This window comes from Cherax quadricarinatus, chromosome 48 (genome assembly GCF_038502225.1).
Source record: "Cherax quadricarinatus isolate ZL_2023a chromosome 48, ASM3850222v1, whole genome shotgun sequence".
Lineage (NCBI taxonomy): Eukaryota > Metazoa > Arthropoda > Malacostraca > Decapoda > Parastacidae > Cherax > Cherax quadricarinatus.
Window position 1 is genome coordinate 18906275 of NC_091339.1, and position 12232 is coordinate 18918506.

General features: G+C 43.0%; 1 protein-coding gene across 1 annotated transcript in view; it reads right to left on the reverse strand.

Moving 5' to 3' along the window:
- L (zinc finger protein Lobe) overlaps positions 1–12232 on the reverse strand; it is a 97085-nt gene that overhangs the window by 44811 nt on the left and 40042 nt on the right. The window contains exon 2 of the mRNA XM_053787106.2: positions 990–1195. Coding sequence (XP_053643081.2) covers positions 990–1195 — 206 coding nt within the window. The remainder of the gene's footprint in view (positions 1–989; positions 1196–12232) is intronic.

A 12232-nucleotide genomic window follows, 5' to 3' on the forward strand; every position in this document is an offset into this window, starting at 1 on the left:
CAAGTAATTTTAAGACGTCACAAATTTTTACCTAGAGAATAAAATAAATTAAACCCTGACTAAAAACACAAAACTTTTATAATATTCCAGCTCAACCCCTAGACACAAAGCACCAGTAACCTATGCAGTATAATCACTTGCCCATCTTTTCTAATAATGACAGATGAGCTTAAATTGGCCAGTCACACCCCATTTACAAGAAAAATTAATCAGATGCCAGTAACTACAAGCTTCTCAGAATACTGTGTGTTATTTTTGCAATCAGAATTAACAAAATATTGAAGTAAAAATACCAAAACAAAATGGCATTCCATACAGTTAGCACACAGGCATCAAGAGGTTTTATTGAATTTATACTTTAATTCATCTTCAAGCTTATTCCATGGGTCTAGATACTGCTATGACATTTCAGAGATGGTAACAGACTTTCAAAAACTTATTTGGCTCAGGAAACCATGAAATATTATGTAAAAAATATTCAACCTTTTGGCACAGGATCTGTAAACTGGTTAAGTCTTGCATAAACAACTGGAGGCATATTGTTAAAGTTTGTAAAGTCCCACATGGAAGTACATTATCTTGAGTCTCCCTACTATTTTATGCTTGTCCTATACCAATGATGTATCCATTACGGTTAAATGTAAATTTATTGTATGCAGACGAGTGTCCCTTTTTTAGGGTCCGGTAAAAATTCTAAGTACGTACAGTTAACATGTTACCTGAACTGAGGTCTTTGTAGATAATGGCTTATGACAGAAAATTCTATCTAGTTTAGGACAATAAGAAATATTTCAATGAGAAAAGTTACATCCAGTATCATGTAACAGGAAATCAAGTTCAATTTTAACCTCTGTGATTTACCTAAGAATATCAGGATGTCAGTTATGCTGATTTTGAACACTAAATTAAAAAATAAAAATACTAGAATAAGCTTCTCTCAGTGGCAGGCACAGTGCTTACCAACTCAGGTACCCATAACAGGGACACACCTGTTCGTGGCGTTTGAGGTAGGAGAGACGGGGAAAGGCTCGATCACAGAAAGAACACTGGTAGGGCGTGGTCTGAGTCACGCCCACTGTGGCTGCTGCTTCCACATCAGTCTCCGAGGCAGAAGTGGGCGTGGCAGATGATGCTGGGGAGAGGGATCCCCGCCCGTCAGAACCCACATCCCATGATGACCCACCCACGCTTACTTCTGTAAGACAAAATCCTCAATTAATGGCAAATCCAGTGCTAGGGATCACTATCAATCACATCTGAGATATTGCCATCTTCAAACAACTGTAAAATCCATTCATAGTTTTGTATTTGATATAAAAAGATATTAATGCACCATTCAATCAGAAATCCCCCCCTCCCCCCAAAAAAGGAGGGAAGTACAGTGACTGCACTCTGAAGGACGAGTGTTAATGTTGCAGTTTTATAACTGTAGTGTAAGTGGGCCTCTGGCAAGACAGTGATGGAGTGAATGATGGTGAAAGTTTTTCTTTTCCGGGCCACCCTACCTTGGTGGGAAGTGGCTGATGTGTTAAGAAAAAAAAAAAAGGGGGGGGGGGGGAATACGTATATTACAACCACAGTTATTAGATTCATAGGGAACACTACAAACAAGTGTCATACAGTACCAAGGAGAATGGGAGGCATTTTGATATGATCTGAGGAAAAGGTAGGCAGGTAAAAGAATTATTAAATTCCATAGAGGAAGATGGGTAGTCCAGGGTGGATATGATTATAACAGGTGGGATAGGTGGAGAATATGATGGGTACTCATACTTAAATTTAATATCTATTATGCATCCCATACCAATCCTGTGGGTGGTAGTAAAGATTACAGAGGCACATAATGGGGTCCATGGACTGGACACAAGGAATTTTTTAATTAGCAGTGCAATGGTAATAAAATGCCATTAAGGACTATAATCTTAAATTTCATTCCTATATCCAGCATACATCCAAGAAAATTTCCAAGTCAGTAGGCATCCTTTCCAAGATATGACACTATGTACCCCAAATGACACTCCTTACCCTATACCACTCATTAACATATCCCTACCTCACCTATGATATTTGTGTTTGGGGATCAACCACAGCCAACCACCTTAAACCTTTAATAACCCAACAAAAAGCTGCTGTGCAGATGATTACCAGCTTCTGTGCTAGACAGCACACCCCACCACTTTTCAAAAAGCCTAAACTTCACTAAATATACGAAACATACACTCGTATTATTGTGCCTACTATATATATACAGAAATATTAAACTCCAATATAACCCCCCCCCCCCCGCTTAAACTTCTCTTTGATAGCTACAACAGAATGCAGTCACAATACAAGGCATAAGGCACTCTTTGACACCCCTCAAGTCAGTCTCATACTATGCAAAAATGCAATGCACATAAAGGGCCCAAAGATCTAAAATTCACTACCTGAACCAGCAAAGGATCCCCTGAATATTTATAAATTTAGGACTTTGCTTAAAAATCATCTCATCTCTCAATACTAACCAAACCAACCAAAACAACTTTATTTTATTTTTTATCAACACATCGACCGATTCCCACCAAGGCAGGGTGGTCCGAAAAGGAAAAACTTTCATCATCATTCACTCCATCACTGTCTTGCCAGAGGGGTGATTGACACTACAGTTATAAAACTGCAACATTAACACTCCTCCCTCAGAGTGTAGACACTGTACTTCCCATCTCCAGGACTCAAGTCCAGCCTGCCAGTTTCCCTGAATCCCTTCATAAATGTTACTTTGCTCACACTCCAACAGCATGTCAAGTATTAAAAACCATTTGTCTCCATTCACTCCTATTAAATACGCTCATGCACGCTTGCTGAAAGTCCAAGCCCCTTGCACACAAAACCTCCTTTACCCCCTGTAGTGATACTGGTCCTGTGGGGAGCAGCAGCAGGATAATACTGCACCACCTCTAGGGGCCCTTAACAACAACAACAGTTTGGTGTGTGTCATGGGCACCAACACATGGTGTGTGATTCTCTCCTACTTTATCCATTTATCAGCGATGCAGATTACATGGTGAGTTTAAATATGTGGCCTGTAGTTATAACTTTTCTCTTGACATATGCAAGACATCACCATCCCTGTAGAAGCCATTATTAGATGTACTAGTCATTATATTTTGTTGTTGCAGAAGTACTATGAAGATTCTATGTTCACTATATTCACTAATTTTCTTCAACTTCTAATCAGTTATATTTTATGACCTCTAGTCTCTTAAACATCTGCCAATCCAAGAAATATTACTGCTTGAGCCATTAATTGTAATATGCTTTTATTACATGTAACTTCAAACATTATTATTCTTACAAACCTCCACCTTGATTACTTCACATTAGTATCAAGATTAAATAAAGATTTTAGTCAAAGTTAACCACTCTTATCTTGTCTAGATTTAAGTAGTTATTATGCATTAGGATTAGTCTGCCCAAAATGCCCCAGCTTGATAGTGGCTTTCTTTGTACTTAGCAAACCAAAATTGTAATTACACACTAACCTCTACAAAGAAATAAAATTTCTTTTTTTTTACTTATTTATAAAATTACTGATTTCCTTTTCTTATACTGTACATTCATACCACACACAAACTACAACCCCCCTACCCCACTAATGGAAACTCCATCCTCACTAACATCCCCATTAGTTAAAAAAGGGGGGGCTGACACAGAGAATGCCACAAGTCTTTACAGGTAATGTACTCTGGTAAAAGCAGAAAAGCCTAGAGCCCTGGGTAAAGATTTTAAATGTGCTACAGTTAGGGACACTCCAAAAGTTGCAGAGATCAGAAAGATCACCTGTAAGCAGATGGCCATGAGTGAGGTGTATATATGTGTGATCATCAATCAACAGACAATTGGCTCTGTCCTGTAGCTCCAGTTGGTAGCACACTCATCTCACACAAGTGTCTGTGGTTCAATCCCCATTACGGGTGGAAATGTTGGGAGTTTCCTTACAACTGCTGTCCCCATCCACCTAGCAGTAAGTATACATCTGGATGTTAGCTAACTGGTGTAGGCTGCATCCTGGGGAACAAGCTTAACTGAAGTTCAAATTCAAAAGGTTGCCAAAAATGCTCTGCATAACCAGGGGCTTTCTATATAGTATGTCACTGATGTTAATTAGGTAATAATAATATTTCTACAAGTACATGTACAAGGTATACAGGCCTAGCTGACATCAATGACACTACTATACAGAAAGCCACTTGTTTTGCAAAGCATTTCGGGCAAATTAGGTCAATTTTGTCCCAGGATGCAACCCACACCAGTAAACTAACACACAGTACTGATGGGTGAACATGGACAACTGGTGTAAGGAAACACGCCCAATGTTTCCACCCCTTTGCTGGGAATTGAACCTGGACCCCTCATTGTGTGGAGCAAAATTATTATTATTATTCTTGTGGAAAGAGTTGAACCACACACCCACATCCTGATGAACCTTTTAAAACTTGCTGCTTGACTGTAGGACCCATTATTTGCCAGGAATGTGCTAATAAGAGTTAAAATTGGATGATAACAGAGGATAACCCAAGAAATCCAATAAGTGCAGCTTATTTTATATTGGGGTTCTTTGATCCTCTTCTTGAGGATGCAAGTCTTAACAGTGCTAGCACCCACATGCTAGTGAAAAGGGGAAAAAAGTTGATTGGACACAAGTCCCACTCCCACTCAGGATTGAATTGGGATTCTTCAGACAAGAACCAAATATGCTATATTAATGTTTGTTCATTTACTGGCATGAACAGTGTTAAGATAACTTGCCCAAAATGCACTGCACGTTAGTGGCTTTCTTCTGTTCCTATTATGTGTAAACTGCACTGCCTGTATACTGCAGAAAAATTTATTATTTATGAATTAAAACAATTTGCAGACTGTCAAATAATACTGTGCAATAGTTCTGATGGCATATGTGGGAGATGATGTGGGCATACATTTAATAGTGTATCAGATATATATACATTACAGTGGAACCTCAGATTTCGTTTGCCCTGGTTTTCGTCGAATTCGGTTTTCAACGACTGTTTTCATCAAAAATGTTGTCCCAGTTTTCATTCATCACCTCGGTTTTCATCTGCCGTACCGAACGTGTCAGTCTGCCTGCGCCCACACAAAGCATCCCATGTACGCATCCTGAGTCAGTCTGGCTTTGTTTCTTGAGCGAACATTACCCTGTGCATTCCTAAGAAACATTTCATTATAATCCATTGTTTTTTGTGCTTGTTTATTGAGTGCCCCTGCTAAATAAGTGTAGTGATACTGGTCCTGTGGGGAGCAGCAGCAGGATAATACTGCACCACCTCTAGGGGCCCTTAACAACAACAACAGTTTGGTGTGTGTCATGGGCACCAACACATGGTGTGTGATTCTCTCCTACTTTATCCATTTATCAGCGATGCAGATTACATGGTGAGTTTAAATATGTGGCCTGTAGTTATAACTTTTCTCTTGACATATGCAAGACATCACCATCCCTGTAGAAGTCATTATTAGATGTACTAGTCATTATATTTTGTTGTTGCAGAAGTACTATGAAGATTCTATGTTCAATAAAGCCTAGAGATAAGGCCTGTGTTTCTATCACAACAATTTATTGAACATAGAATCCTGGGCTACCTGGTGGTGATCCTGCGCTAGACTACATCACAACATGGAGCGTTTACTGAAACCTGAGAGGCTAGACTGTGACCCCAGCTTATCAACGGCTGCGCAGGAATGGAAGCACTGGTTTAAGACTTTCGAAAACTTCTTGGGAGCCCTTCCTAAAGAAGATCTAGATAAACTAAGTCTGCTCATCAATTTTGTGTCACCTAAGATATATGAGGCTATTTCTGAGTGTAATACCTACGAAGATGCTATCAAAACCCTCAAGTCTCAGTATATTAAACCTACAAATGAAATCTTTGCATGCTATCGCCTTGCAACTCGCCGCCAGCAGATTGATGAGTCCTTAGAGGAATACTTTCAAGCACTGAAAATTTTAGGTAAGGACTGTCACTTCCAAGCAGTGACAGCTGCTCAGTATTGTGAAGAGTCCATCAGGGATGCTTTTATCAGTGGCCTGCAATCACCAATAATAAGGCAGCGTTTATTGGAGAATAAAACTCTCGACTTAGCCGCTGCCTTTGACCAGGCAAGAGCTCTAGATTCAGCCCAGAAGAATTCTGAAGTATACAGTACCACTCAGCCTTCTCGAGTGGTAAGTGCTGCAATTCCTGACCAAGACTCTTGCAATGAAGTTACTGTGGAACCTGCCTCAGTGACAGCAGCAGCAGGTACGGTGTGTTTCTTTTGTGGTTTTTCAAGACATCCACGTCCAAAGTGTCCTGCTCGTGAAGCAATGTGCCATAAATGCCACAAGAAAGGTCACTTTGCTAAAGTATGTCGTGCTAATGCATCAACAAGAGCTAGTGCCTCCACACATTCCAGTGATCATGCGACTCTAGCAACAGTGACTTCTGCGGCTACTCCAAATTCACTGTCAAAGGCAGTTGTGAAAGTATTCATCAAAGGAACAGAAGTAGATGGTCTTATTGATAGTGGCAGCTCAGAGTTTCATCAACCTTGACTTAGTTAAACGGCTCTCCTTGACTCTACATCACTCATCAGGTACCGTTTCCATGGCATCAACATCTCTCTCTATTCAGACCTTAGGGTTTTGTAAGGTAAATCTCAGAGTTAATGGAAAGGATTATCAAGATGTACATTTAGCTATTCTGCCACAACTGTGCTCTGATGTTATCCTTGGTCAGGACTTTCAGAAGCTGCATGGTAGTGTCACCTTAACATATGGAGGTGAACTGCCTCCTCTTGTTGTCTGTGGACTTAGCACTTTAAGGGTAGACCCACCAAAGCTGTTTGCAAATCTTACCGCGGATTGCCATCCTATATCAGCTAAGTCACGCCGCTATTCTTATGAGGATCGGATGTTCATTGAGAAAGAAACTCAGAGGCTGCTGAAGGAGGGTATTATAGAACCGAGTGATTCCCCTTGGCGTGCACAGGTTGTTGTTGTTAAAGATGGTTATAGGAAACGGAGACTGGCTATCGATTACTCTGAGACAATCAACAAATTTACACTTCTTGATGGGTACCCTCTACCTCGAATTGACGATACAGTGAACAAAATTGCTCAGTACTACGTGTTTAGCACAATTGATCTGCAGAGTGCCTATCATCAAGTCCCTATAAGGAATGAAGATAAACCATACACAGCGTTTCAGGCTAGTGATGGCCTGTATCAGTTTACCAGAGTCCCTTTTGGAGTCACCAATGGGGTAGCCTGCTTCCAACGAATTATGGATTCACTCATTCAGGAAGAGCAACTCATGGGAACCTACGCGTATTTAGATAATGTTACCATTTGTGGCAAGACCCAGGAGGAACATGATGCAAACCTTGATAAGTTTTTGGAAGCCGCCAAGAAGAAAAATATCAGTTACAATGAGGAAAAGTGCACTTTTTCAACTAAAAGGCTTAGCATCCTTGGTTATGTAGTGGAAGGAGGTTCAATATTCCCAGACCCTGAACGACTACGACCTCTACGGGAACTTCCAATGCCTCAAGACAAAAAGTCACTCCGAAGAACTCTTGGTCTCTTTGCTTATTACTCACAATGGATCTACAACTATTCAAGTAAAGTCCGCCCATTGAGTGCTACCACATTTCCTGTGACAAAGGAAGCAGAAGCCGCTTTCCATACTCTCAAACAGGACATTGAAAACTCAGTAGTTCAAGCCATTGATGAGTCCCTACCATTCGAAGTGGAAACGGATGCATCTGACATTGCCATTGCTGCAGTCTTATCTCAGGCAGGACGACCAGTAGCCTTCTTTTCGAGAACTTTTCAAGGATCAGAGAAATGTTATGCTGCTGTAGAAAAGGAAGCCCAGGCCATCATAGAAGCAGTTCGCCACTGGAGGCATTATTTAACTGGTAGACATTTCACCATAAGGACTGACCAACGGTCCGTGATGTATATGTTCGACAAGAGGCACAAAAGTAGGATAAAGAATGACAAGATATTACGCTGGAGGATGGAACTATCGTGTTATGACTTTGATATTCTGTACCGACCGGGTCAAGAGAACATCTCACCTGATGCATTCTCTAGGTCCCACTGTGGAGCAGCATGTCATGATTTGCAATCACTCTCAGCTCTCCACAAGGCTTTGTGTCACCCAGGAGTTACACGCCTGTACCATTTCGTCAAATCAAAGAACATGCCCTACTCAGTGGAAGATGTGCGACAAGTGATCAGAGCATGCAGAGTATGTGCAGAGTGCAAGCCAAACTTTCATCAGCCAGAGAAGAGTCATCTCATAAAATCCACCCAGCCTTTCGAAAGATTGAATATAGATTTCAAAGGACCTCTACCAAGCACAAATCAGAATAGGTATTTCCTTAACATAGTAGATGAATATTCAAGGTTTCCCTTTGTATTCCCCTGTGCAAATATGGCTGCTTCAACTGTTATTAGTTGTCTTTCACAGTTGTTCTCTATTTTTGGTATGCCAGCTTATATCCATTCAGACAGGGGATCCTCGTTCATGAGTAACGAACTTCAGGAGTTTTTGGCTAGCAAAGGTATTGCCTGCAGCAGAACAACAAGCTACAACCCTCAAGGCAATGGTCAAGTGGAGCGGTTCAATGGTACTATATGGAAGGCAGTTACAATGACATTAAAGTCGCGCATGATTGTTCATGATTGTAGCCATGTATAAACGTAAGTAACCATTCTTACAGAATTCATTACCTTTGTACCTAGTTCAGCTATCAAAACTTTGGGGGCCCAGTCCCTGGACCCATTACGTACCTCTGTAATCTGTAAATACCTTTGTAACTTGTCATGATTGTGACCAGACCTACCTGGAGTTCATTACCTTTGTAAATTGTGAGTTCATTACCTTTGTAAATCGTGAGTTCATTACCTCTGTAACTTGCTCAGCTATCAAAACTTTGGAGTCCAGTCCCTAGACCAATTATGTACCTCTGTAATCTTTTGACTACCGCCCACAGGATGGGTATAGGGTGCATAATAAACATATTAAACTAACCTAAAACAACGGATATAGCACCACTCCATAAAGGTGGCAGCAAAGCATTAGCTAAGAACTATAGACCAATAGCTCTGATGTCCCAAATCATAAAAATCTTTGAAAGTGTGCTAAGAAGCAGGATTGCAAATCGCCTGGATTCCCAAAATCGGCACAATCCAGGGAAACATGGGTTCAGGGCAGGTCGCTCTTGCCTCTCACAACTACTGGATCACTATGATATGGCCTTGGATGCACTGGAAGAAAAACAGAATGCAGATGTAATATACACAGACTTTGCAAAAGCATTTGACAAATGCGATCATGGCATAATAGCCCATAAAATACGTGCTAAAGGAATAACTGGGAAAGTGGGTAGATGGATCTTCAACTTCCTAACAAATCGAACACAAAGAGTAGTGGTCAACAGAGTTAAATCGGAAGCTGCCACAGTGAACAGCTCTGTTCTATAAGGCACAGTACTCTCTTCCATCTTATTCCTCATCCTCATGTCAGACAGACAGAGATATACATCACAGCACCGTATCATCTTTTGCGGACGATACTAGGATCTGCACGAGGCTGTCAGCTGCTGAGGACGCGGTTAACCTCCAAGAAGTTATAACAAAGTTTTCCAGTGGGCAACGGTAAACAATATGATGTTCAATGAGGACAAATTCCAACTACTCCGTTATGGAAAACTGGAGGAGATAATAACTAGAACAGAGTATACTACAGACTCTGGACATACAATAGAGCAGAAAAATAATGTAAGGGACCTGGGAGTAGTAATGTCTGAGGATCTCACTTTCAAGGATCACAACAGTGCCACGATCGCACCTTAAAAGAAAATGATAGGATGGATAATGAGAACGTTCAAAACGAGAGATGCCAAGCCAATGATGATCCTTTTCAAATCACTTGTTCTCTCTAGGCTGGAATACTGCTGTACATTAACATCTCCATTCAAAGCAGGTGAAATCGCAGATCTAGAGAGTGTACAGAGATCCTTTACTGCACGTATAAGTTCTGTCAAGCACCTTAACTACTGGGAACGCTTGGAAGCACTTGATTTGTACTCGTTGGAACGCAGGAGGGAGAGATGTATCATAATCTACACTTGGAAAATCCTGGAAGGAATGGTCCCAAATCTGCACACATAAATCACTCCCTACGAAAGGGAAAGACTGGACAGGCGATGCACAATGCCCCCAATTAAAAGTAGGGGCACCATTGGTACACTAAGGGAAAACACCGTAAGTGTCTGGGGCCCAAGACTGTTCAACAGCCTCCCATTAAGCATTAGGGGAATTGCCAATAAACCCCTGGCTGCCTTCAAGAGAGCTGGACAGATACCTAAAGTCAGTGCCGGATCAGCCGGGCTGTGGCTCGTATGTCGGACTGCGTGCGGCCAGCAGTAACAGCCTAGTTGATCAGGCCCTGATCCATCGGGAGGCCTGGTCATGGACCGGGCCGTGGGGGCGTTGATCCCCGGAATAACCTCCAGGTATGGGGCCAAAGAAAGTTCTGAGTGTCAGCCCTTTGATAAAGAAGGCAAGAAACACTATAGAATTCAATGGTGGAAGAGGGTGGTAGTGATGGTGGTAGAGGGTGGTAGTGATGGTGGTAGAGGGTGGTAGTGATGGTGGAAGAGGGTGGTAGTGATGGTGGTAGAGGGTGGTAGTGATGGTGGTGGAGGGTGGTAGTGATGGTGGTGGAGGGTGGTAGTGATGGTGGTAGTGATGGTGGAAGAGGGTGGTAGTGATGGTGGTAGTGATGGTGGAAGAGGGTGGTAGTGATGGTGGTAGTGATGGTGGAAGAGGGTGGTAGTGATGGTGGTAGTGATGGTGGAAGAGGGTGGTAGTGATGGTGGTAGAGGGTGGTAGTGATGGTGGTAGAGGGTGGTAGTGATGGTGGAAGAGGGTGGTAGTGATGGTGGAAGAGGGTGGTAGTGATGGTGGTAGTGATGGTGGTAGTGATGGTGGAAGAGGGTGGTAGTGATGGTGGTAGAGGGTGGTAGTGATGGTGGTAGAGGGTGGTAGTGATGGTGGTAGAGGGTGGTAGTGATGGTGGTAGAGGGTGGTAGTGATGGTGGTAGTGATGGTGGTAGAGGGTGGTAGTGATGGTGGTAGTGATGGTGGTAGAGGGTGGTGTGATGGTGGTAGTGATGGTGGTGTGATGGTGGTAGAGGGTGGTAGTGATGGTGGTGTGATGGTGGTAGAGGGTGGTAGTGATGGTGGTAGTGATGGTGGTAGAGGGTGGTAGTGATGGTGGTAGTGATGGTGGTAGTGATGGTGGTAGTGATGGTGGTAGAGGGTGGTAGTGATGGTGGTAGAGGGTGGTAGTGATGGTGGTAGAGGGTGGTAGTGATGGTGGTAGAGGGTGGTAGTGATGGTGGAAGAGGGTGGTAGTGATGGTGGTAGAGGGTGGTAGTGATGGTGGTAGAGGGTGGTAGTGATGGTGGTAGAGGGTGGTAGTGATGGTGGTAGTGATGGTTGTAGAGGGCGGTAGTGATGGTTGTAGAGGGCGGTAGTGATGGTGGAAGAGGGCGGTAGTGATGGTGGTAGAGGGTGGTAGTGATGGTGGAAGAGGGTGGTAGTGATGGTGGAAGAGGGTGGTAGTGATGGTGGAAGAGGGTGGTAGTGATGGTGGTAGAGGGTGGTAGTGATGGTGGTAGAGGGTGGTAGTGATGGTGGTAGAGGGTGGTAGAGGGTGGTAGTGATGGTGGTAGAGGGTGGTAGTGATGGTGGTAGAGGGTGGTAGAGGGTGGTAGTGATGGTGGTAGTGATGGTGGTAGTGATGGTGGAAGAGGGTGGTAGTGATGGTGGAAGAGGGTGGTAGTGATGGTGGAAGAGGGTGGTAGTGATGGTGGAAGAGGGTGGTAGTGATGGTGGTAGAGGGTGGTAGTGATGGTGGAAGAGGGTGGTAGTGATGGTGGTAGAGGGTGGTAGTGATGGTGGTAGAGGGTGGTAGTGATGGTGGTAGTGATGGTGGAAGAGGGTGGTAGTGATGGTGGTAGAGGGTGGTAGAGGGTGGTAGTGATGGTGGTAGAGGGTGGTAGTGATGGTGGTAGAGGGTGGTAGTGATGGTGGTAGAGGGTGGTAGTGATGGTGGTAGAGGGTGGTAGTGATGGTGGTAGAGGGTGGTAGTGATGGTGGTAGAGGGTGGTAGTG